Source organism: Triturus cristatus, chromosome 2_1 (genome assembly GCF_964204655.1).
Source record: "Triturus cristatus chromosome 2_1, aTriCri1.1, whole genome shotgun sequence".
Classification (NCBI taxonomy): domain Eukaryota; kingdom Metazoa; phylum Chordata; class Amphibia; order Caudata; family Salamandridae; genus Triturus; species Triturus cristatus.
The window spans coordinates 316,529,619-316,557,471 of record NC_140581.1 but is presented as its reverse complement, the minus strand read 5'-3'; the positions used below and the strand labels follow the sequence as shown (position 1 = coordinate 316,557,471).

At 41.0% G+C, this 27,853-nt stretch overlaps 1 protein-coding gene across 1 annotated transcript in view; it reads left to right on the top strand.

Annotated features, from left to right (window-relative positions):
- PAIP1 (poly(A) binding protein interacting protein 1) overlaps positions 1-27,853 on the top strand; it is a 659,103-nt gene that overhangs the window by 92,484 nt on the left and 538,766 nt on the right. The window contains exon 2 of the mRNA XM_085638605.1: positions 25,002-25,219. Coding sequence (XP_085494731.1) covers positions 25,002-25,219 — 218 coding nt within the window. The remainder of the gene's footprint in view (positions 1-25,001; positions 25,220-27,853) is intronic.

The window sequence follows — 27,853 nt, the reverse complement described above, 5'->3', positions numbered from 1 at the left end:
CTATGCACAGCCAAAGGCTGTACGCTGCAGGTGGTGGCTGACCTTAGCTGTGTATGACATGGCGGGGTTTGGCTGCCCGTAGGGGGGTTGAATGCAGGGCCTGCCGTCAATCCCACGCCACACACGGACAAAGGCCATTCTGGGCTGTGGTTGGCCATCCATGCAGGGTTGGGGGGGCCACTCTCTTTGGCAAAGGTCCAACCATGGTGGGGAGGGAAGTGAGGGGTTGGCTGCACATGGGAGGTTGGGAGGAGGGCCTGGCTGCAGACCAACCCCACCCGGCGCACATCTATGCACTGCTTAAGACCTCACATATCCCAAATGTTACCACCCAGTATCCCTCCTGGACTCTACTGCCAAACTAATGGGTAGAATTCTATTGGAGAGGCTAAAAACATGGGTGGCTGAAAAACACATCCTTAAAGATACACAATATGGGTTCAGGAGGGATGTTGGTATGTTGGAACAATATGTTAATTTACACTTTCTCATTTGTAAATACACTAGCAAAAGAGGGACACATGCTTTGCAGATCTGAGCAGTGCATTTGATCTGGTGAACTACACCAAGCTTTGGAACACATTGATATGGATGGGTGCAACGAGCAGGATTGTTTTCCTCTCACAATTTTATTCCCGTCTGACTGCCCAAGTATGTTATGGGATAAATTGGGGGAATGTACTTTCCGATTTAAGGTTTCCTGGGAGAAACGTCAGGGTTGTGTTCTCGTCCCCCTGTTCTCATTATATATCAACGGGTGGACGAGACATTACAAGAAGTGAAGGCTGATGCTGTGGTAAATAAAATAAATATTACCTGACTGAATTTCGTACGGAGTCTTAAAATAAAGTAAAATAGCTCAAAATAACAAGAGGCAGAATCCGTGGTATAAGAGGTTTTCTAATGGGCTTTATTCCATTCAAAATGGCCGACTCGAGTGGCGGCCTTCAGGTTCCGTCACCACGAGGGTTCAGGAAGTGAAGTACAATAACTTATTAACAGACATACATTTTTATAATAAGTGCATTACAATGAAACGAATGTAGAAGGCGTAACATTTGATAAGAAAAATGACGTAACAGTGACATAATCGAAACTAGGCGTAATAAGGAATAAAAGAAACATGATTGGTTAGAATTATCAGACATAGGTGGATCTATAAGATAATACTTGGCATAGATGCGCGCGCAGCAGCATGACGTGTAATTGACGTGTAACTAGGGGGTGAAGGGGACTTGACATTTAGCTCTACATGTGGAGACGAGAAGTCTGGGGTCAAGTCATCCTAATCCCAAATCATATCTAACATCCTATGTTTAAAGAACTATGTTATCCACAAGGAAGAGACTCTCGGACAGAATCTATTCTATACTGACTATGTGCGTGTACAAGCGTCTAAGTGTCTATATGAGATGCGAGGGGCAGAAAACTTTCCATAGCAACAGGGCTATGAATCACTTGCATGAAGACAGAGAAGCCTGGCCTTTTGCTTGGTAACTGGAGGAATGTTTACTTAAACTACTAGGCAAGAATGCATCGGCTGAAGAGCAAAATAGATAATTCGAAGGTGAAATACAACTTCTTGGCAGACAGGCGAAAACTAGCCGAGGCAGGCACCGTTAGCTGCACAGGGAGTAGGACAAAGTTCATGGATACAGATGCGAGCTCAAGCTGAAGCTGTCAGAGACAGAGAGCAGGGAAAGGCTTTGAGGACAGAATCGGGCCTACTCGCCTGAACTGTAAAAATGGAGTAACTTGGCCATATAAAGTCGGTGGCCTTTTATACTTAGGAATCGAATATCCAGCCCATTGATGGCGGATCTGACAGAGAACATGTTGACGGTAGACACACATATGTTTGCGTCTTAGAAACTGGAACTGGAGGGAACATACATGTACTTGTAACATGCATATAGAACCGTTGGGGTCCAAGATAGGGGACATAACTGACCAGGAAAATCCACATTTCCACATTCCCTCCTTGTCCCCTTCTTGCCCTTCACGAGACATCAATCTTCATCATTCCATCGATTTGCTCATGGAGCATCATTTCTTCTTCCTTCTTCTTCCGGGATCTTGAGCGAAAACCTTGATGTGGAATACACGATGTGGCACACAGACCACAAATCGCTGGTCCACATTGCAAACATATGCAACAACTGAAAAGCATAAGAAGGCCAATACCTAGGAAGGATAGAACTCTCCATCCCCAGGCTGATATCACACTCCAAAACCACCCGGACCACGTCCAAGTGCCTGGATTCTCGTGTATCTGGCTTACAATCTTATGAAGGCGTGTTATAGCTTTATATACAGATGGCGAATTTTCTGGTATGAAAATGCAGCAGCTGGATCCGATGACCCTGCAAGCTCCGCCCCTATCGGCCAGGATGACGTCAAGGACAAGACGATTCTGGAGAACAACAATTCTCATCACTGATTGTTCCTCTGTCAGATTGCCTAGGGCGGCTATAGTCTCGTTTACTACAGCTTCAAGAGTCTTGGTGAGTCTGCGTATCAGCTTACTATTTGATATTGTACCTATATAGGGAAAGATACCTTTATTGAAATCTACATACTTGTCCCATGCCGTCTCAGTATAATCGACAACTGGGAGATCTCTTCGCTCTCTATTGTGTACTAAATGAACATTTCGATAATAATCAGGAGGAGCTAGGAAAACAGGTGGCAAAAGGAATGCTATGTAACAGGTACCATCCCAATCTAGAGGCAGACGCATATATGCCGTCTGACCACATATAAAGTAAGAATGGCGAGAAGCTCTAAATGAAGATTTGCCTTGATCACTATATTCTACTGTAGTAACGCATTGGCTATGGCCCATATGTATGGAACCAACTTTTCTCACACATAATTCACCCTTTACTGGAAATACTGACATAGTGGGCAGAATTAGTTCAACTTCGGATTTGACATTCAAAATCATAAGATTAGGCGTAAAATTACCTAATTTATACACTTCATTTTCTAAATCAGTTCCTGTTCTACTGGGGTGACCCTCCTTATTAGGGTGACAGACTTTGAATAAAACTAGATTTAGATTTCCCCATATCCAATGTTGTTGATAAACTGCTGTGTCTGGGTCTATGGAATTTAATAAACTAAACCATGCTCCACAGGAGCCATTGCGTGTAAACGGATGTGGAAAGAAAGGCAGAACTCCTTTGTTATTCTGATAGGGAGGGAGTCGGCCACACACCCAACAATTTGTCGCATTACTAGTCTGATGGGAATGATGTAACATACTAATGAATGTGTTATTGCGCAGCGCAAGTCTATAGGACAACTCATGTGGCGGTAGGTCACTAAAAGAATGTTCATCAGTTATATTGAAAACACGTTTAGAAACAGGATGATATATGTGCAAAATCATACTCGTAATAATTACTAAAATACTCAATAAAAACAAAATTAATAATGTCACAATACAGTGGTTACGCAGTAATTTACAATAAGCATGTCGTTTCATTATGATTCTGGACTCTGCATCATTCAGACCTAAGGGATACATGTCGGGACAGATTCAACCGCTTCACCTTGGAGAGGACTTAAACAATCAAATCGTCCGACAGTTTAGATCTGGACCTGAGTTTCTGTTTATAGCACTGAGAGTCATTTTGTTCAACAAAAGGAAGTTTTGAATCAGTCTGTGAGGGAGTGCAGGGCACAGTGTCTATATCTGAAGGTAGTCCATGAAATTTTTTTATATGGGTGGAATGCACCCATCCTTTCCGTCCTTCGATCTTCACAGCTGTTCTGGTCGTCAGCAGGACCTGCTTAGGCAACTTCCACCTAGGATCCAATTGGCTTTTCCTATCAAAATTCCGAACCAGGACAAAGTCCCCGGGGACCACGTCATGGGGTTTCACCTCAGTGTTGTCAGGAAAAGCTGCGACCACCTGTGAACGAGAAGATTGTAGTGCAGACATCAAGGAAGCCAGGTAATCTGTCAGCATATTACAGTCAACATCAGTTATTTTACGGGGTATAGGCGTCCCCCACATATTCGGTGGTCTACCAAAGATCACCTCATACGGGGATAGCCCTGTTCGAGAGTGTGCTACCATTCTCATGTAGAATAGCGCAACTGGTAAGGCTACTATCCAGTCCACACCTTTTTCCTGACATATTTTGGACAATCTGATTTTTAAAAGTTGATTATGTCGTTCCACGAGACCTGCTGCCTCGGGGTGTCGGACACAGTGGAATTTCCACTGATATCCCAACAAAAGTGAGACATGTTTCATTAATTCGGATGAGAAAGGCTGGCCGTTATCTGAATATACAACACGTGGTAAACCGTACCGTGGGAAGAATTCTCGAACTAGCTGCTTGGCAGTAGTCGGGGCAGTGTAATCTGATACGGGATACGCCTCTGTCCAACGGGAGAGAGCGCAGACAACTACGAGGACATATTTGAATCCTCGACAACGTTCCATCTGAATATAATCCATCTGGAGGACTTCAAAAGGATGGTCAGGAGGCTGAAATCCACCCTGCTCTACGGGAACACTCTTTCCTGGATTAAACTGACAACATATCATACAGGTACGAACTTTTTGTTTAGCTGCTGCTCGTAAATGTTTGTTGAACCAAATGTGCTGAATGCTGTCTAGCATAGCCTTCTCTCCTAAATGTGCTGGACTGTGAACTGTAGCTATAATGGCTTGAACCATGGAATCAGGGAGAAACCATACAGATTTCTCTTTCGTCATCCATCCTTGATCTGTCTGGATCCCTCCTAGTTCAGTCCACTTCTTTATTTCTTCTGCTGTGGCATGTGTCTGTATGTCAATTACATCAAGTGTGGGATCCTTAATTGTCATACACTGTGTTGGTGTCTGAACTATTGGCTTTGTCATGTCGGATGTGCGATTCTGAGCAGTCTGTTTGGCTGTTCTGTCAGCTAAATCATTGCCTTGAGAAATGATATCAGTAACCTTCGTGTGTGCTTTACATTTCATAATTGATATTGCAGTCGGTAAATGAATCGCGTCTAACAGAGCATGAATGAGGGACCCGTGTTGAATATGTGTTCCATGAGAAGTTAAATAACCCCTCTCCCGCCAAAGCACTCCGAAGTCATGTACGACTCCAAATGCATAACGTGAATCAGTATATATGTTGACTTTCTTGTCCGCGGCTTGAATACAGGCTTGTGTTAGAGCAACAAGTTCTGCTGCTTGGGCTGACAAAGTATCTATACAATTTGTCTCAATAACTTCAGTGTCTGTTGTGACTGCATATGCGGCAACTAAATTTCCTGTACTTGTCCTCATACACGAACCATCTACATATAACGTCAGGTCTGGATCTAGCAATGGAACGTCTGTCAAGTCTTGTCTAGGTTTCGTCTTTATTTCAATGATTTCAACACAATCATGAGCTAGTGGGTCTGTTCCAATTACAGGTAATAGTGTAGCAGGATTCAATGTATTACACCGTCGGATCTCTATGTGTGGTTGAAACAATGTCAGTTCATAACCAGTAAGTCTTGCTATGGTCAAGTGTTGTGTTTGTGTTCGGTTCACAAGAACCTCTACTGCATGTGGTACTTGTACTGTCAATGGGTGTCCTAATACTATGGCATCGCTTTGTCTAATTGCTAAAGCTGTCGCTGCCACTGATTTCAGGCATGCAGGCAAAGCCTGAGCTACGGGATCTAATGTACTGGAAAAATAAGCACATGGCTTGCGTGATCCTGCTTGATCCTGAGTGAGTACTGATAAGGCAGTACCTTCGCGTTCTGTAACAAAGAGTGTAAAATGTTTGCTATAACATGGTGTTGCTAAAACAGGTGCTTGACATAAAGCTTCCTTTAGGCTTTCAAAAGCTTGTGTATGTTCCTGAGTCCAAGGGAGAACAGTCGATGTGGCTGCCTCCTGTGTGGTTAACTGAATGAGTGGTTTTGCTAGAAATGCGTACTGAGGGATCCACTGTCTACAATATGAAGTGAGGCCTATAAAAGCCCGCACCTCCTTTTGTGTCTGGGGTATTGACATGTTAGCAATTAACTGGATGCGATCTGGTGTAAGCTGCCTTCCCTCCTTGGACAGCGAGTGACCAAGATAAATAACTCGCTGAACACAGAATTGCAGCTTAGAAGGGGACACCTTGTGCCCCTTGTCGGCTAGGAAATGTAAAACTGTCAGAGAAGCTTTTTCACATTCTGGCTCGCTTCTCGCGGTGATCAGCAGATCATCGACATATTGAAGCAGTGCTGTATTGACTGGCATGTGGATACTGTCAAGTTCTCGTTTCAGTGCTTGGCTGTAGATGCTGGGGCTTTCTGTAAATCCTTGGGGAGCGCGTGAGAATTTAAAGCTGCGCCCATTTAAACTGAATCCGAACAAGTATTGGCTTTCCGGATCTATTGGGACGCTGAAAAAGGCATTCTTGAGATCAATTACAGTAAAGAATGTTGCTTCGGAATCAATTGCTGTCAATAACGATGATATATCAGGGACCACAGGGAATTGTGGTACAATACACTTGTTTAGTTCACGCAAATCAATAACCAATCGGTACACTGGTGGAGCAGTAGGATCAGTTCGTTTAAGAATCGGAATTATCGGTGAATTACATACATTGGAGTCTGTTTCTACAACTACTCCCTGGGCAATTAGCTCATCAATGATTTTCAGCAAAGCCACTACAGCATCATGCGGTAACTTGTATTGTCGCATTCGTGGTAGTACCACTCCTGCTTTCAGTGTGACTCGATAGGGTGTAATGTTCATGCAGCCAACATCCGTAGGGCCTTGTGCCCATAGATGTACTGGTAAAATCTGTAGTCGGGGATCCATGTCTCTAGACACATAGTGACCTTTAAAATCACGTAGAAACAACCTTACTCCTTCCGGAGAACAACATATTATGGCTCCTAGTGCTTTCAGAGTTTTAATTCCTAACAGATTTTCTGGGCATGATTTAGTAAGCAATAAATCTGTAGTTCGTGTCAAAGGTCCTATCGTAAGTGGTAGAGGCTTTGATACTTCATTAACAATAGGTTTTCCCGAAAAACCAAGGGAAACATTTTGAGAGCCTGAGAGGGGTGCCCCTGGAACTTCACTACGTTTTATAGTTGTTCGACTTGCCCCTGTATCGAGTAAGAATTTTCTATCTTGACCTAATAATTCACTATGTACATAAGGTCCTTCTTGATCTACAGGAATCTCGATAAGTGGTAAGTCAACTTCCCTCTCTAGGCTGGTTCATGCGTATCGCTGGTATTCAGGGTATTCATACTGTGCAGTCTGATACAGTTGTCGTGTTGCGGTTTGTGTGGCAGTAGCAGGCAACGATGGTGCAGCTGGCACAAACTGTATGGGTTGCTGTGAGGCTGGCATGGACTGTTGCTGAACTGGCACGGACTGTCCATGCAGCATAGCTCCTTGTTCATTCTGATCTTGTCTAACTAATCGTGGTCTCTCCTTTGTAATGCCTGTAGCTATATTACGTTTCAGGACTGGACAATCGTGTACATGATGGCCCAGTTGTTTACAGTAATTGCAGGTTCCTTTTACAGGAACTGCAGAATCACCAGAATGTGTCACACTCTTTTTGTGACCATCTGCTGGTACTGTCTGAGAAACTAGCATTTTCATTTTTGTATCCTTCATGCGTCTATGCTCGTGTTCTTGTTCATCCCTAATTCTATTGTGATGATACTGTAACATTTGTAGCATTTGCGACGGAGTGTTACTTTGCCAGGTACTCTCGAATTTCAATATTCTATTCTTCACTGGAGGTAATGCATTTTCCACTAATTTTGTCACAAATAAATGTGGATATGAGTCACTACTTGCTTTTATACCACTATTTATACCAAAACATTTTTCAAATCGAGCATAATAATCGCTTGTGTCTTCATCTTGCTTTTGTTTGCAGGCTGTGATTGCACCCCAATCTTCCTTTTTTGTAGTTAATAAACGTGGCAGTACCTGTACTAGTAAACCTGGTAATAGTTTAACTTTATCCCCGAGCCCCGAACCTGCAGTTCGGCCCCTTTCTTCCTCTGCTAATGCTGTCCAGTCTATCTTTTGGTCTCCCACTTCCCACTCTTTTTCTTTCAGTTTTTCATAAATGCCAGCAGGCAAAAGCACCTTTAATATCGTAATAATATCAGGAAAGGTGTACTCTCCCATCAGTAACATGTCTTTAATTTCTCGGTGGAAACCCGCTGGGTCTTTATCATGGCTAGGTACTACTTTCTTCATTTCTAATAATTCCATTTTTGATATGGGTGTGTAAACAAATACACGGTGAAACTCATTGTCTTCGCCTTTTATTGGGTGCACTTCTCGTAAAGGATTTTGTCTATCCTTGTAGTACGGTGCTCTTTCTCTGGGGGGCAGGGAGAGAGAATCTGGATTTACAAAAAGGACGTACTGCTTACGTGACACTAATATCTCTTTAATTAACTTGTTACTAGAACCTCTCCATCTGTTCGTGAGTAGTTCCGTTAATATATCAGGTAAAGGACCAGGATCAGCATGTTGGCTCTTATATAATATGAGGAGTTGCTGAATCATATAGATTCCAGCTAAACGTTGTTCATCTGTACTGAGATTGAGAAACGTGTGTGCTACGGTCTCATCACCATATTTTTCAGGACTAACGATCCAGTGAACGGCTGATCTGGCTAATTCTTGCTCATCCATGGAATCGAGGAGGTGGTAACCCCTTCGTTCTCGTAGTATTTTATCTGCGGCTTGAAACGAATGTTCAGGAGACTTCAGATTTATTACAGGCGTTGGATACGTTCTGCTATTATTTGGACATACAGAATGTATGGGATCAGAAAAACATCTAGTATTTTCACAGGATCTTCCTCTGCCTACATAGGCTATGGTCTCTGACTGTCTTGCAGAGTCCCCTGATTCGGACACTTCATCTTGCTCAAACTCGTCTGTTCCCAATCTTTCTGCATGAATACGTTCTATTTCTTTACGGATTTTTCGGCACATGGCTATTATACAATTTTGCTTATCGTGTCTCCCTTCTGATATATTCTGACTCCATCTTGTAAGAGTAAGCATTACGTTCATGTCTACCCCCGGACGATCTTGATTTCTGATCACACAGTTTATGAGGAAACGTAACAGTTCCCCCTGTATTTCTACTTTCTGGAATTCCATAGCTCTGTTAATACATCCTGGATCTCGTCCTGTTTGAACAAAATGATATATGTTATCCAGATGCGTAGTCATCCCTGGTAACCTTGCTAAATACTCTGCGGCTCGCCTAATACGTAATGATGCCAGGACCATTTCATCCTCTTTACCAACCACCGGGTCATATCTACAATTTACAAGGAGTTCCTTAAGCGTACGTTCATTTACGAACTTAGGTGTACGTGAATGTGCTGACTCTTGAAAGACAAGTTTATTTATTCTAGGTGGTGTAAAAGTACTGCTAGCACCTCCCGTGGCCCCATCTGGGGCGTCGGGTGTGAAAGGGTTCGTTGAACGTGACACAGCAACTATGGGTGTCGATACCCCTGTAGAGTCGACTGCGGAAACAGATGCGGAAACAGATGTGCTTGCCGAAACTTGCGTCGGGACTTGCTGTTGCACGGGGACAGATACCTGATCCTGACGTTGAACCCCTCCGCCAGACGGTCTATGTGGTGTGGCGTTAGCATACTCGGGGGCTGCATCATCTAGATATGAGGAAAGGAAAACGTCTTCTGCGGTTCTGGGACGCCCTTTTGGATGTACCTTAATTGGAAATAATGGGGGTGGCAAGTCTTTTGGTATCTCTGGAGCAGCCTTAGGTAATCCTTCGGCTAGAAGGGGATACATACCATTCATAAGAGCATTACTTTGTCTATTTACTTGTTCTGATTTCACTCGGATACCTTCCTCAATTAATAGATTTTCTTGAACTTTATTTGAACTTTCTTTACTCCTCTCTTCTTGTCTACGTGCTTTTTCTGTTCGTCTATGAGATTCTTTACGCCATAACTCGATAGCGTCTTTCTGTGACTGTCTGACCTTTCTTTTCCATAACTCTTCCTCCACTTTCATGATGCACTCTGCATCCCAGGTTCCCGCTATGGGCCACCTTTGACTTTCCGGTAATCCCTTGGTATAATCTACCCATAGATCAAGAAACAATATGGCATCTATGCCATGTTTATGGTACATGAAATGTCCTGGAGTGTCTCTAGGAGGAATAGGAACTGCTTCTTCAAGCACCCCTTTTCTGGTGGTAATCTGTCTTAACTTCGAGAAGAGCGGCATATTAACAACTGATCTGATACTTACTCTTGAACTTACTTAATACGAGAAACACAATAATGAACAGTGAACAATGAACAGTCATTCATACCACAATATGCAAGACATTTTCTGAATACTTTAAACATTAAACATTAAACATTTAATAATGGTCGACAATGATGACAGTCTGCCTAACTAATCACCACGCTGAATTCTTGACAATAACTGAATACTTCGGAATACTTGATATACTGCTAAACAGTACATATACACTGCTAAACAGTGCAGACCGGATTTGTGTACCCAAATCCGTCTTGACCGGCACAACCTATGTGCACGTCAACATGCCTCCCCGGCGATGGTACTCACCGAGTAGCTCCTTGAAACGGAAGGCCTCAGAGAATGGACAGGACTCGATAACTGCGGACATCGGACCCTCTGGACGTCGGAATTTCGGAAAACCTGGTGGGCCTCTGTATACCTCGGATCTTGCTCTCTCAGCTAGGCTCTGGTCGGGATACTTCGCACTTCTCACCGCCTCGTCTGGGTTGATCGCAGCCTCAGTCGCCCCCGCTTGACCGGAGGGAGCTTACAGGAAATCCTGCTGGTACGCGTTTATGGTCCGTCCAGCTGTGGCAGGAGACCGGGCCTGCAACGCACCGCCGGCGCGTGAGATGAGAAAGTGTCCCTGTTCGGGCGCCATTATGTGGTAAATAAAATAAATATTACCTGACTGAATTTCGTACGGAGTCTTAAAATAAAGTAAAATAGCTCAAAATAACAAGAGGCAGAATCCGTGGTATAAGAGGTTTTCTAATGGGCTTTATTCCATTCAAAATGGCCGACTCGAGTGGCGGCCTTCAGGTTCCGTCACCACGAGGGTTCAGGAAGTGAAGTACAATAACTTATTAACAGACATACATTTTTATAATAAGTGCATTACAATGAAACGAATGTAGAAGGCGTAACATTTGATAAGAAAAATGACGTAACAGTGACATAATCGAAACTAGGCGTAATAAGGAATAAAAGAAACATGATTGGTTAGAATTATCAGACATAGGTGGATCTATAAGATAATACTTGGCATAGATGCGCGCGCAGCAGCATGACGTGTAATTGACGTGTAACTAGGGGGTGAAGGGGACTTGACATTTAGCTCTACATGTGGAGACGAGAAGTCTGGGGTCAAGTCATCCTAATCCCAAATCATATCTAACATCCTATGTTTAAAGAACTATGTTATCCACAAGGAAGAGACTCTCGGACAGAATCTATTCTATACTGACTATGTGCGTGTACAAGCGTCTAAGTGTCTATATGAGATGCGAGGGGCAGAAAACTTTCCATAGCAACAGGGCTATGAATCACTTGCATGAAGACAGAGAAGCCTGGCCTTTTGCTTGGTAACTGGAGGAATGTTTACTTAAACTACTAGGCAAGAATGCATCGGCTGAAGAGCAAAATAGATAATTCGAAGGTGAAATACAACTTCTTGGCAGACAGGCGAAAACTAGCCGAGGCAGGCACCGTTAGCTGCACAGGGAGTAGGACAAAGTTCATGGATACAGATGCGAGCTCAAGCTGAAGCTGTCAGAGACAGAGAGCAGGGAAAGGCTTTGAGGACAGAATCGGGCCTACTCGCCTGAACTGTAAAAATGGAGTAACTTGGCCATATAAAGTCGGTGGCCTTTTATACTTAGGAATCGAATATCCAGCCCATTGATGGCGGATCTGACAGAGAACATGTTGACGGTAGACACACATATGTTTGCGTCTTAGAAACTGGAACTGGAGGGAACATACATGTACTTGTAACATGCATATAGAACCGTTGGGGTCCAAGATAGGGGACATAACTGACCAGGAAAATCCACATTTCCACAATTTCAATCCGACTTAATGCCGATTATGTGGTTCTGATATCTAGATCCGCAAATTGGCTCCAGCACCTGATTGATTCTTTTGCCTCCTACATTGAAGATAAAGATATGAAAATGAATCTAAAGAAAACATTCACCATGGAGGATGGAAAGGGGAAGGCCAAAAAGAGGTTACATCATATTAAGAGAGAAGGTTTGGTTTTGGCCTTAACCCAAAATTGTTCATATCTTGAAATGCAACTCATTAGTGATGGGAGATGGGGGGCACAAGTGCAAATAGGAAATCTGCAATTTCTAAGATCTACAGAAGTGCTTTTTAGATTTTTGGCTAAAGTAGGTAATAAACCAATCCGAGAACTATTGATTTTACATCAAAAGAAATGTCTCCAAGCGTTAGCTACAGGAACCCGCTGTGAGGATGGACAAATTGTGCCCTCTTGGAGACTCAAAAGAATCTCTTTTTAGCCTGACTATTGGCGCTCCAAAAATCTAGTAAGTCTTACGTTGGTCACAAGGGGTTGGCAGTACCATTTTATAAAGGACGCCATACAGATTAGTCCTGCCTTGTTTTGGCACAGCCTATGGGGTAAAGTAGATACAAAATGTACTAGATACATAATAATAGACTGCCTAGCACTTGAGTTTGGTCAAAGGATTACATGGTTGGCTTACGCTGATAGACTTTTGAAACTGGTGCATGAGAGTATTAGTGTTGAGGACCCTCTTAGCATTTTGTGCTATAGTAAGAAGGAAATCAAAGCTATTTTAATGGCAAAATGAGAGCTAGAAAGGGACAACTGTGGGAACAGTAAGAGCGCAGATCGTAGCTACCTCTAAGGCCCTATACTAGAAGGAATACCTAATAATTAAATGTGCAGCATAGATTTTATCTCAGTTGATCACGTCTGGGCAATTTGCACTTTAAGGTTGCCTTCCCAAGAATGAGGGTTCAGTTACAGATACTGCCTAAATGCTTGTGTGATGGCATGTCTAACAAATCTACAGTGCACTTTATTTTGTTTAGTACATTTTACAGTGATCCTAAGCAATTTTTAAGAACACTGTTTAAAGCTTGAAAGTATATCTACTACAAGGAAGCTTTTAGGTTTATATATGTGCATTAGAAAACCTGGATATATGCCACTCTGTCTCTATTTTTATTGTATCTACCACCTTTTGAATAAATTACCTCACCTATTTGAAAGTATTAACATATAAGGGCGGGTAATCTATTTTTATTGTGCTATGAAATGAGCTGTCCTAGATGTAATTATAGAACTCAAGATCTCAAGGCATACTTTATTAATATGTAATCGATATTGTTTCATAAGGTATTCTTGCTTTGCTGCTTATGCCCCTTATACATAGAAGCTCTATTTTATGAGAGTCGCTTATACACTGCACTATTTTACAATCTGAGATATTTTACCTATTTTTGAACTTGGATGAGTTTTATGTATAGCTTATGAATACTTATTCTTTTAAATCTGCTTACGATTTAATGGTAAAACTTTTTAAGTTCAAGAAAAGGTTTATTGGAAAGATTATTATGATCATAAAAACAATACTTCATATATGCAGTTATTTGTTAATACATAAATACATGAAGGTGTAATAAAGAATAACGATATATAATTTCCATTAAAATAGTAAAAGGATAATATAGAAGATATGAATACAAGCAAAAGTTCACAGAAATCGTAAATAACAGTACATGTCAAAAATACACAATTAAAATTAAAAAAAATATATATATATAGATATATATAATAGAAAATGATAAATTAAACATAATTATAAAAAAACAATAGGAGGTCACGGAGGCTTGGTCACTTCTTGTTGTGAGGGAGCAGGTAAAGGAGTTTTCTTCACGATATCGTCTAGAAATTGTGTGAGTGGGCCCCAAAGGTGAGAACGTTTAGTAGCAAGAGAGATAGGATGAACAAGTGCTGTATCAAGGCGATGATTGTGACCTACAGCATACCACCAAGCTAAATAGGACAATTTAGAGGAATCTTTCCAGTTTTTTTAAATTTGCTGAAAAGCTACAGCTATTAACAAATCAATAAGTGGTAACTGAGATTGACTTGTTTTCCGGTCCGGTGTTAAACTACCTAGGAAAATGTTTGTAGGGGAGAGTGGAATTGTGGTGTGAAATATAGTGTTGATTTGGTGCCAGACCTGTTTCCAAAATATAAAAACATGTGGACATGTGAAAAGCATATGATGGAGATCAGCGTGAACCTGGGAACATGTCCAGCAAGTGTTGAGATTTGTGGTGTGTATTTTATGTAGGTATGTGGGAGTAAGAAACAATCTGTTGTAAATAAAGAAGAGTGTTTGTGTTGTGCTTGCCGCTCTGGATGATTTCCTAAGTTTTGTCCAAATTCTGTTCCAAAAAGAGATAGGCCAATTTGTTCCCAGATCGGATTCCCACGAGAGTTCCACTTTGGTTTTGTCTCGGATCTCAGGAGGTACCATTAAACGGAAGTAAATGGTGGACGCTTTGGGCTTTATGTGCAAAAGGTTATGCCATGGGAAAAGGGGGTGGGAGGGTGAGGAAGGTGAAGATTTGAGTTAAGCATAAGTATCAAGTATTGCTTTCTGCAAGGTCAAAAATTTAGGTTTAAAGGAAGAAGGCAAATGATAAAGAGTTTGTAATTGCGTAAATTGAATGGGTGTGCCCTGATCTACAAATTGATGAACCCAGATTAGACCTTTATTTCTCCAAGCCTTCCAAAATATAGGTTTCCTATTGAGAAGGATTTGTTTATTGTGCCAAATTGTGGAATTGAGGAAAGTATCTAAATTATGTACTACTAAGTGGGGTGCAGTGGATAGTAGTTTACAGGATTGCTTAATTATGGGAGTAGAGAGCTTTTGTGGTTTGCGAGTAAAGGAGAGATATTCCTGAAATGAAAAGGGAGCTAAAAACGAGGTCTCAAGATCCACCCAGAGAGGTTTATCTTCAGATTGATTAGTGATCCAATTTGATAGTTGTCGTAACTGAAAGGCTTTGTGATAATTGGAGAAATGGGGGAAATTGACACCGCCTTCAGGTTTTGGTCTTGTTAATTTCTGTAACGCCATTCTTGGTTTTTTAGCATTCCATAAAAAAGAAGTCAAAATAGAATTAATCTTTTGAAAGAATTTAGATGGAATGGAAAGTGGAATGTTAGAAAGGATATACAAAACTATCGGAGTCAACATCATTTTGATTGTGTCCAGACGACCCCACCAAGAAAGATGAAGGGGATGCCATCTTGCGACCAAAGTTTTAAGTTTGGCAGAACATTTGTCTATGTTTAAAGAGATAGATGTCTTTATAGAGGGAGAGAACCAGATACCAAGATATTTTATATGTTTAGGGCTCCAGGTAAAATTGGAGATCTTAAAATCATCCTTAAAGGTGTATTTGGTTAAGGGTAATATCTCACATTTTCCTCTATTCAGTTTGAACCAGATACCAATCCATAGGCCTCCACCTCTCCCATGAAAGCTGTAAGTGAAGATTGTGGTTTGGAGAGAAAAACTAAAATATCGTCAGCATATGCTGCCAGCTTAATTTGTTGAGGATCCGAGACAAAACCTGTGATTGAGTTATTCTGGCGTATTCTTGAGAGAAAGGGTTCTAAGGCCAAATTGAAAAGAAAAGGGGACAAGGGGCATCCTTGGCGTACTCCTCGTTTAAGATTAAAGTAGGGGGAGATGAGGCCATTGGTAGATATGGCGGCCTTGGGCTCAGAGTAAAGTAGGGCTATTAAAGAAATGATTTTCGGTCCAAACCCAAACCACTTGAGAGCGTGGAAGATGAAAGGCCAGTAAACCCTATCAAAGGCCTTTTCTGCATCTAACGCAATTGCTGCCAAGGAGTCCGGATAATGTGATGATTTAGATAAAATGTCAAAGAATAAGCGTGTATTGTCAGTGATGTTGCGACCTTTGACAAAACCTGATTGTTCTTTTCCAAGCAGCATGGGAAGATATGGTTCTAATCTTAGGGCTAGAGCTTTCGAGAAAATTTTATAATCTACGTTAACTAAGGATATAGGTCTATAATTCTTACAGTAACGTAAATCCTTATCAGCCTTTGGTATTAGACAGATCAAGGCTTCGGAAAAAGAGCCAGTGGAATTACGGGAAGAGATAAAGGAAGAAAGAAGAGTGTGTAAGTGTGGGAGTAATAGATGAACGAAATGTAAATAAAATTCCACTGTGAAGCCGTCTGGGCCTGGGGCCTTGTCTTTTTTAAGAGTTTTTAAAGCATTTAACAATTCTGTTTGTGTAAGTTCAGCTTCCAAAGAGGCTAAATCTAATTGGGGATTAATATGTTTTTGAATCGCGGAGAAATATTGGGATATGTCTGTATCTGAGGGTGTGTTTTCTGGTGTGTAATGGGATTGATAGAAATGTACAAATTCTTGGAGTATTTCAGTGTCTTTGAATTTCGGTGCTTGGCTATCATTGATAATGGAATCAATATGAAGTTTCTGTTGTTTAATCTTTAGATAATTGGCTAGAAGTTTGCCTGATTTATTTTGGCCACCATAATACTTTGCTGAGGATTTCAGTAAGTATAGGGAGGCCTGTTCGGTAGTGGACTTGTTAAAAGCGATTTTTGCAGTGATAAGATCTTTAAGGGAGTCCTTCGACTTGGAGGTGTGGAAGGAGTGCTCAAGTTTTTTAATCTTAGCAAGAAGTGTGTTATGTAATATGCGGCAAACTTTACGTTTATTTGACACAAATCTAATGTTGAAATCCCGAGCGGTGGCCTTAAAGGCGTCCCACACTGTATGAAAGGAGACCTCATTCGTTAAATGAATGTGAAAAAACTCTTGAGCGAAAGAGGTAAAAGATGAATTGAAATTAGGGTCAAGGAGTAAGGAATTATTGAAACGCCATTTTTTTGGCAATGTGGATTGATTTAAAATGTCTAATTGAATTGAAACAGGTGCATGATCCGAAATGAGTATAGGGCCTATGTCAGCAGAACGTAAGGATTGGGAAATGTTGCGGGAAATAAAAATATGGTCTATCGGAGATTGTGTTTGATGTGGAGAGGAAAAAAAGGAGTATTCTCTTGTGGATGGGTTGCAGAGGCGCCATGAGTCTAATGTTTCTTTGTTGAATAGTTTGTGTGAAAACTTTGTGTGGCGTGTTTGGGATAAAGGGGGATTTAGAATTTCTATCAATAAACGGGTCCATCACTTGGTTGCAGTCTCCTGCAAGAATAACGTTTTCTGATGGGTACTTGAGCAATAATTGAGATATACGAGACCAAAACGTGGCATCACCGCTAGTAGGGGCATAAATGTTAAGCAAAGACAGAGGGGTCTTCCCTAGCAGGAGGTTAGTGAGAATCCACCTACCCTCTATGTCGGATTCTTGAGATACAAGCTTGGCATTCAGTGTTTTGTGACAGAGTTATAACCCCATTCCTTTTGCCATCTCCTGGTGAGAAAAAGATTTCACCAACCCAATTTCTTTTGAGTTTTAGTGATTCTCCTTTGGTAAGATGTGATTCTTGCAGTAACGCAATATTAACATCTAATTTGGAGAGGTGAGATAAGACTCTCTGTCGCTTAATGGGGGAGTTCAAGCCTCGGAGGTTCCATGTGACAATTTTCAAAAACATTTGTGAGATGAAAGTAATACAAACATAAGTGAACCAATAAAATCTCGTAAATTGTGAACGATAGTACATGTGAAAAATTCAGCAATAGAAACTATAAAAAACATTGAAGTAAACCTTATATTAGGTACAAAGATATTAAAAGTTAAAACCAATTGAGAGAAGCTGAAAAGGTGGGAAAGATGAAGAAAAGGAAGAAGCAAGATTGGAAAAAGAGGCAAATGATAGAAACATGTATGATAAGAAAGAAGAGGGAAAAAAGGAGAAGGGGTGAGAGCTGTAAAGAAGAATATAAGAAAAAGGATCATATCCACAAAGAAGTCAAAACAATGGAAGGATGTGGGGGGGGGAGACCACATGGAATGATGACGTACCCAGACTCCATGAGGTAAGGCGGGAAAGACTTTGGGATGTAAACAACATTCAAAACTAAAAGGTCAAGCACATGAGGTTAGGTCCTGTGTAAAAAGAAACAACAAATAGTTAATACAAACAGGATGGAATATGTCACGACACATTATGAGGTCATAATGTGAAATGGAAGAAGATAGTGAGAACAAACAGACCATTATACCATGACAAAAACCATTCTAGAATTCTGTAAGTAAAACAACGTACTGAAAAGCTAAACCCTATTCCAATATATAACAGAAGAAGAGCTATTTAGAGATTCATGAGATCAAACAAACCATTATACCATGGCAAAAGGTATATTAAACTTCTATAGTTAAAACAGCACACTGAGGATTTAATCCCTATTCAAATATATTCCAGACAAAAAATTATTTAAAGCGAGTGCTGGAAATGTCCATCTTTTCTGGGCATTGTGCATTGAGGAAACTCTTCAGCTTTGTTGGGTCCTCATAAGTTGTGGTGTTATTGTTGAGAGTGACTTTAAACAAGCAAGGATGAAGCAATCCGAAACGAGCTCCAATTGAACGCAACGCTGGACGCATATTGAGGAATTCTTTGCGTCTATCTGCTGTGGATTTGGCGTAGTCTTGCGAGAAGAACAGTTGATGACCTGAAAATGAAATACGCTTCAGGAGCCTAACTGCGGAAAGCACTTTGAGGAGGTCCGTATACTCCAGGAAATATAATATAACCCCTCTTGGTCTTTTCGTGCTTGAGGGTGTTGAATGCAGTGGGCCCAGTCTATGAGCACGTTGTATATTGAGAGTAGTGCCCTCCGGTAGATTTTAGTACTGTCGGTAGAAATTTTTGAAAGAAGGAGATGGGATCCGATCCCTCCGTGCCTTCCGATAATCCATAAATGCAAAGGTTGTTGCGTCTGTTTCTATTTTCAAGGCTTTCAACCTGTTTTTGCAAGGATGTAATCTGGGAATGAAAGATGTCTACTTTGTTGTAACATGCACTGAGAGTTTCAACATTATGTTCAACCTTGGTGACTCTTTCTTCCAATTTTTCCCAGCCATCGGTTAAGATTTGTATTTTAGAATTTGTCTCTTCAACAAATGGCCGCAGAGCTCGAATTTCCTCCAGAAGGAGATCCATGGAGACAGATGAAGAAGGCTTGGGTGGAGAGGGTGGATTTTGTTTAAGGCGTTTAGTTGTTATTTTAGTAAGAGAAGAGGAGCCATTGGTCGTATTCGAAGAAGCAGCTGTTTTGGGCGTCGATGTTTGGGAGTCCTCCATTTTAATGAAGTTCACACGTGACTTTGAATGGACAATAAATCTACGATGTGAAGATATTTGCGATGAAGATACTTTTTTTAACCTACCCATGCAATGGGGAGAGTTAAAACCTATAGAGACAAGATAATGTAAAACTGCAAGGTATAACTTACGTGCGTAATTCCACCTAATAATAGTGGGCAAGGCACACTGTAACAGAATTTGTGTGCATTTGGCGCATGACAGAATATCAAAATATACATTTACCAAAAAGCATGAAGTGAAATATAAAAGTGATATCTGTATGCTTAAATGGAATAGAATGTATGTATGAAATGTAAGTCACCACAATACATTACAAGAGTGTGTCTATGCCCAAGCAAACCATACCACATGCTTAGCTTAATACCATATCCAATAAAGCCACTTTAAATAAAGAATCTCGTGGTACACTCATATAACATTGTAGGTTCTGAGAGAAACACAGCTAAGAAATGCAGATATTTGCACATACACATATTAGCAACACAGGAACAAGGTTGCTGAAATGCCCATCTAAAGCCTGTTAATACAAGCGCAAGGGAGTAATGTCCAAATTCACTTTTCAATATGATTTCTAGTGTGAAACATCCATAATCAGTGAACCGGGGTCAGTAAATGAATGAAACATTGCTCCTTTCTGAAGAAATTCAGAGTGTGATGGAAATAATCTCCTCAGTGTGCAGACTGCTTTGAAGCCACATTTCTCATTCAGTTAGTCAAGAAGCCATGTGTTTCACAGAAAGGGCATTGCAGGGCAAAGTGAGGCAATAAATCACTGCAGAATTTAACTTTAGAGTTCTTCTCATGTTAGTTCAATTTGTTAACCTCCAGAAATCTATGCTGCCAGTGAAAATGCAAACTGAAAGGAAACCAGGCTCTCCCAGCACCTGAGGTGGCAGTTAAGCAGCTGTCACAGATACCTCAGCTGTGAGCAGAAAGGTTAATAAAAGGTCAAAGCTTGCCAGAAAGAAGATGAAAATACTTCCATTTAGAGGCTCTTACATTCTGACCATAAATTATGCAGTTTTGCAGACCTTCAAGACTCCAGTAAAGCCAGAAAATCCCTCAGAAAGCCCTGTCACCTCAAGCAAGCGAGTCACAGGAATGCCGCCATCTTCCTCGGGCTCAAGCCACGCCCCCCTTAATGGTAAAACTTGGTAAAGGTATTTTAATGTATTTTGCCTCCTTATTGTGATACTTTTATGGATGTTATTATATCTGAATAAAGAAACTGACTGACTTCACATATTACATTAATCATGGCATGTTCTATGACAGTATTGGTAACATCACTGATGTCATATGAAATTATATCATTTCTTTCAGGCCATTGAAAGAAGTAATGTGTGACATCATGTAAAGACTGATATGGCTGGCTTTTTGTAATATCTGGTTGTGGTAGGGCAGAACTAATTTTCGACTGCATTCATTTTTCTCGAGGGGAAAAAACACCAAATTACAATAGTGTTGACTTAAATTGACACTCTCCTTACAAGAGCTAGCTGATGTGCCCTGCATCAGTGTTCTAGGCAGATACGTGTGTAGTAACCTTTAAGAGACCAGAGGCAAAACCAACCCACTGGAGAAATATTAGTAAATGATTGTTCTAACAATAGCCGAAGATTCCACCCAGCCTGCCGATATTTTAAATAAGACAAGAAAGAAAGCTGAATAATGTCTAAACAGAGCCAGAAAATAACAAAATGTTTCTTGGTCACTTAAAATACTTATTGATTATATTTGCCTCAACGATCATTCTACTAGATAAATAAATTTTTAAACCAATGTTTGTGAACCAAACAAATTTGGCATGTCTTTGAGTCTCCACGCAGCCTGATTTCTCCAGTGTTATGTAGTAAAAGATGTGTGGTGCCGCTAAATATACGGAATTAACTTTAATTGAAATACTTTTATGTGTTAGAATTAATTAAATGTAGGGGTACATTTTTTTTTCTTTTTGTAAATCCTTTTAAGGTCTCGCCTGACCCAGCGCATGCGCTGGTCTGGCAAGACTTTTTGAGAGGGCTCCAAAAACGTGCTACCAGGCCAGCCTAGAGCTACAGTGCATGTGCGCTGGCGCGCGCGCCGCGCTTGACCGTGATTACTTTTACTTTCGCGGCCGCACGGCTGCTTTGATGTTTGATCGCGAACGCCGCTTGTTGTCTGTTAGCTTCCAGGTAAGTCATATGTGTAATTTCGAAAGTAACTGTATATTGTGGCCTGAATTACCACAGCAGAGTAACATTTTTCTTTTGATTATCATATCATTTGTATTCCAAGGGCAGATTGAATACACGCCCTTCTAATCGTCTGAAAGGCCCAATTTTAGTGTAAAATCTGAAGTGTTTCCCATGCTGTCAACAAAGCCAGCTAGAAGCAAAGAAATCTAAATTTGATCAATCGCACACTTTTTCAGCCAGAGAACCAAATCTCCCCAGATGCTATGTAACTGAGAAACCAAAATCACACATTCCAGCACTTAGGGCGCTGCTAATTAAACGATTTTGTCGAAGTGAGTGGTGCGTGTGGTTTTCATTGACTTGCAGTTGAAAGGTGGATACTTTTGAAGAGTTCAAAAGTTTGAATATTATTATTCTTTCTATTCAAATGAAAAGCTATTATCCTGCTTGAGAGGGCTGGTATATTCGGGCTGCCCTAACATCCATGCATTAGTGTGCCAACTCTGCCAAACGTCCCAATGTAGTCCAGGAAAGTGGATTCCTCATCCCCAGGTCTGGAACTTAAAAAACATCTATTTGCGACTTGGACCTTGGTGCAACTGAACTTGATACACGTCTGGTAGCTACGCCTCTGCAAATACAAGATTTGATTTTCCGTGCTCATGTTACATTTGGGGCACGCGTTAACAGATTTTTCAAGTGCTGAACCAGACCAAAAGGTTTCCATGCTAGATGCATTTTGTACACGTTGTTTTGTGATGTATAACGCTGATTCTGATCTCGGGTGAGCTTGACAATCCTGTTATAAGCGCCTTGTTTCACTAAAAGTAGCATTTTCCTCCGGCTCAAAAAGATGTATGTGTGGGGAGGCAGGGAGGAGGCGCTTCCCTGTGCTTCACCGTGGCGGGAGGGGGGCCTCCCAGCCAGGCCGCCCCCAGTGAACTTTTACTGCCCTGCCTGCCGCATGGCGATCAGCAGATGTTTCTTGCTTCCGTCTATCTGCGCGCTAAAATCGTTTGAAGTGTGTGTTCTGCGGCCACACAGCACTTTGTCTGGCTTGCTGGCGGAAGTTTCCTTCCCAGCAGTTCACGTGACGTGAGCCTTAAAATGAGTACGTTAATGTAATACTACATATATCGGGTGTGGGGTGTGTCACAACATATCGAAGGACAATACACTGCTGGTAAACTTTTATGGTACCATTTCTGTGGTAAAGGGACACATGGCAAAATGGCTTCCAACTGCCCTTTCTAATTTAGGGGTGTGCAAAAATTGCATAATTTGCTTTTGTGTAATTACGTGAAATCTGGGCAAAATGTAACAAAATTATGTGAACTGCAAATCCATCGATAAGAGCAATGTTTTAGTGCAAAATATGGCCTCCTGACAATTTTTGACGCAAGGACACATTTTAGACTAAAAAGGCACTAAAAATAAAAGTGTTGCGACCAACAGTCTCTCGTTTTATGGTTGTTCCCACACAACCATAGTGCCACATACAGCAATGTAGTTACGCGGCATGGTGTAATGTTAGCAATTTTGCATACAAGGATAATGTGAATTTTTCCAAATTATGTGAATTACACCAGCATAATTGAAATTTCACCTCGGTCTAAGTTCGTATAAATGAACAAAAAAACTTGTAGCGTGAAGGGGATAATGCGACTCATTGAAATACTAAAAACATCTGTGGAGCCGGCATCTCCTCTCTAACATAAGTAAGATAAGATCAGATGCTCCATGCAAACCTCGCTTGCGAGTCATTGTTTTGCATGAAGCTGCCTGGGTAGGGTTGCCCCATCTATAAGGCAGGCTATGGGTTCTTATCATGCCAAATGTCATGATTTTAGATGCCAACATGGAATCTTTGGTGACCTAATTGTCAATGTTCGAATTTTCATCCAGACGTTCATACTGCCGATGTCAAAGCAATAAATAAAGAGTAATATTATTAGATGTTATGAACAGTTCTAACAATCAGGAAATTATACTAGAGCAGGTGCTTGAAAATTGAACTTAATATATTGACTTGTGTAAAATGTTGAAGCTAACCCTGTGTCAGGTGGGAAGGGCGTGTGTGCGTGTGTCTGTGTGTCTGTGGTCAAATCTGGCAGGTGATGAACGATCCCAAGCTTTATTAATTTGGTCAATACAGTTTCCATACTTTATTTTTTTTTTAAACAACCCTTCCTGAAATATTTGAGCTCTATGGGTTGAAAATGCATAAGAAGGTTCTCCTCTGCTGTGGAGTGAGAGATGGTTGCAGCAGTGAAGAAGAAACGAGCCTTCCCTCTAGGGTGCCTGCTACCTTAAAGAAATGTAAAAGTGTGCAATTGGTTATTCCACAAATCTAAATGTTGCTTGGGAGCCAATACAGGTTTCAATTGATAGACTATGGAATGTGTCCTTTTAATGGAAACATATAAAACAAGCATTGGCATAACCAATAGGTCTCGCCTTTGGGACCTTATAAGTATTTAGTTATGCAGCACAATATCCATGGTGCAACAACATTAACTGTTGCATGGCTAAACACTTATAAGGTCCTAAAGGCGAGACTTATTGGCTATGCCAATGCTTGTTTATTTTATCATTGAGAACCACAACATTAAAGCAGAGGTTTTCCGTTCGTCGGTTATACATAACAGTCAGCAGTAGTATGGAAGTCCAACAGTTCGCCGCATGAAAACACATTACATCACATGCACCCCCCAAAATGGCTCTCGACCCTCTTCCACCCTCGTCAAGGCTTTCTTCCGCTTGTTCTTGTAGAGGATCGCAGATGTTACCCCTATATTTGTTCCATCCCCCCCACAGCTTGTTCCACTTTTTAGGGCAGCCCCGGTTGGTAAACACTGTCCTCTCTGCAATCATGGCCATGTCCATATCGTTGCACCAGGCGCTGAGCTTTGGCACCTCATCCGCTCCCCATTTCTGCGCTATGTTGCGCTTAGCCATCATAACCCCAAAGGTCGCCCACACTTGCGCTAACTGTGTTAAGTCATCTGGTACCCAAACATTGAGCAAACAACCCCTGGGCTCTGGCAGGAGGGACACACCCGCTACCTGCGAAATCGTCCTCATCACTTTCACCCAGTAGACCATGCAGGGGTACATTTTTACTAGAATCCAGTGGTTTAAATGCAATGGAGCAAAGATTTGTAGCAGCAATATCAAGGATATAATGCATTTAGGTGAGATTGGATTGAGATGTAAATTGTAAATCAACCTTAAAAATCACTCTAGTTACTCATTAGGAATAAGGATTTAAACCTAGTAATACATAAACTGTTGAGGTATAGGAATTTCTGCAGCCTAACAGAGCAGCATGTTTCTAGGAAGGAACCACAAAGCATCGTAACACTCTTTCATTTCTTTTTAGATCGTTTGAGACCGCCGAAATCACCTCCACCAGGAAACAATATGTTTGTAACTCAGAATTCACAACTAAGTCCTCCACCTCAGGATATATTTGCAGCACAGAATTCTGGCAGCTCAGCATTGTCCAAATCTCAAATTATAAATTCGACTGCAGTAGCGTCTCAATTGTCTGTGAATGCGCCTGAGTTCTATCCCCTAGGATATGGCAGTGACTCGACAGTAAGTTTCAACAGTTTGCCAGTTAATGTGTTTTATTTATTGGTTCAGCTGTCATGTATGGCAACTTTAATGTATTTACTTATTATGCAAGCTCTGTATTTTTGCAGGCCTATTCCATATCTAAACAATAGGCAAACTATCAACACATCAAATATCATCTTCGGTACCAGTGCGTTTTCATATATTTGTTGCTGCATTCGTTTGCTATTCTTTGAAGCCAATGTGACCTCTCCAAGGTATTATTATTAGTTTGTGTTTAAAGGATCATCGGGACGTTAATATTCTCCATCAACGCTTGAAGATAAAATTGTTGACTGGAATTGAAGCAAGTCTTGTATCGAAGATCTATGCTTGTTTATTTTTCTGAACTCTTTCCCAGAGCTTTGATATTGGAGTACGTTTTGCATGCAGGCTACAAACTGCTTTATTAATGCAGTAAACAAATTATTTGTATTCATATTAGTTCACAATACAACCAAACATCAAAACTGTTAGCACTGAAGAAGGAACCACACCTTCTAGCTACTCTGGTCTTAACATGCAAAGCACATAACACATTTACCATCTCAACTTGAAACAAATGTGAAAACTGCCGGATGGTCTAATGCCAAAGTGAGCAAGCAAAATCCCTTAAAACACTTTATGACATTTATCCTAATCCCACAAAAGTGAAAGGGCATCCTTAGTAAAGGCTGACACTAAGTAAAATATTGTGCATGTTACAAATACTACCCCCCCCCCACCTTTTTTGCATGACTAATGAGGACACCAGTTTTGCACACTGGGAGACCCTAACACGACAAAGTGAGGCAGGAGCGGTCACAATCTCAAGACCCTACCTCAGGGTAGAGCCAAATCACTCGTCCTTGAACAGAACACCTATAAAGATGGGCTAAGCAGCATAATTAATTATAATAAAGACATGATCTCCTATCCCCTTTTCACAACTGCTGTTTTTTTTGGTCACCCTAAAGCAGATTGATAAAACACAATAGCCATTAAGGGAGCTGTATTGCTACTCCAGATTAATTGCTTAAACCCCTGAATAGCGACTTTATAAAGAATCTCACATGATTCTAAGTTACCTCAAAGGATAGATTACTGAAACCCTATGATAAGCAGTCCAGTAACATTTGTGAATTGGTGTTGAGATATATTCATTGTCCTCAATTTGAACACCACTAGCCTCCTGAACCCAGTATAAAATGGATTAAACCGCACCCATTCAGATAAACACACACTAAAAGATTTTACCGCACAAAAAAACTGCTGCTCTCCATCATTGAGTTTCATTTGACGTTCATAAACTTTCCAATGTCTGTCTGATTATTTTCTGAAACCACTACTATCAACAAATGCTTTTTTTTTTTTTTAAATACCTTCATTTCATCAACAATCTAATTGGTTCTAAATACAGGAAATGTAAGCACATTTGCTCAGCTCTTTTTTTACCTCAGCTAGTAGGTATCGTTGCTTACTAGTGTGAGGAGCAGACAATGCTCTACAGCTGCATTAAGACAGTTTCTTGCACCGTTACCGCATAGATGCAGTACTCCTCCAATCTTGCATATTTTTTTTTTTACACTTGTTTTTATTTTAATTATAAACAAAGAGAGATACCAGAAACAGAAATATAGGTGTAGTAATTTGACAGGACAACATTCAGTACAGTTGCCTTCTTTTATCAACTAGAGTATCCAATATATTATCAAGTATCATCTGAAAACCTGTTACAATACTAAGTTTACACTGATCATCTTCCTCAGCCTTGAAGTACATACCTAGCGGCTCTTTACACCATCACTAGCCGTGTCCCCCAGATCCTATTGAACTTCTTGGCCACCCGTGTGCACGAACATAGCACATCTGTCCATACCCCGTTTCCATTCATACAATAGGAGGTGCTTCTGCCCTCTATTTCTTCGCTATTTCTCTTTCAGCTACCAGAAACCCCAGACCAGTGAGTGTGCCTTCTGCCATTTTGTCCATGAGTCCCAACAGGGCTTCTTTAGGAGTTCGCTTTATTGGTGGCCCAGTGACTTCAGTGAGGGTTGGTTGAATTCTTGCCAATAGTTTTTTATACTATTACAGTCCCAAATTATATGCATAAATGTGCCTCGTTCTCCATTGCTTCTGGTGCAATGTGGAGAAATCCCTGATTTAATGGCTAGCTTCTCTAGCTAACTTCTGTAGTAAATTCTGTGAACATAGCGGAGCTGAATGAGCCGGAGATGAGATTGCCAGTGAGCGTGGTGCTAGCTCGGCTTCTCTCCAATCGTTATCATTCAGCTCTCCAATTATTGTCTCCCAACTTACTCACAATCAAACCAATGGGTCCAGGTTATTTGCCACCAAAGTACTGTGCACTCTGGAGTCGCATTCGTTCCAGTATATGCCTAAGTTGAAGAAATGTAAAACAAACTTTGATTTGTGTAGGTGGAATTTGTTACACAGGTCTGGTAATGTTTGTGTAGTGCTTGCTTTCCATATGTTGTTTATTGTGAAAATTCCATGAAGATCAAAGGCCTGAATTCTAGTGATCTAGTGACTGTCGGAAGGTAATGTAGGGGTTTCTAGTGTGATCATTTGTGAGGTAAAATCCTTTATGTAGCTAAGATAATTAATCACCACATC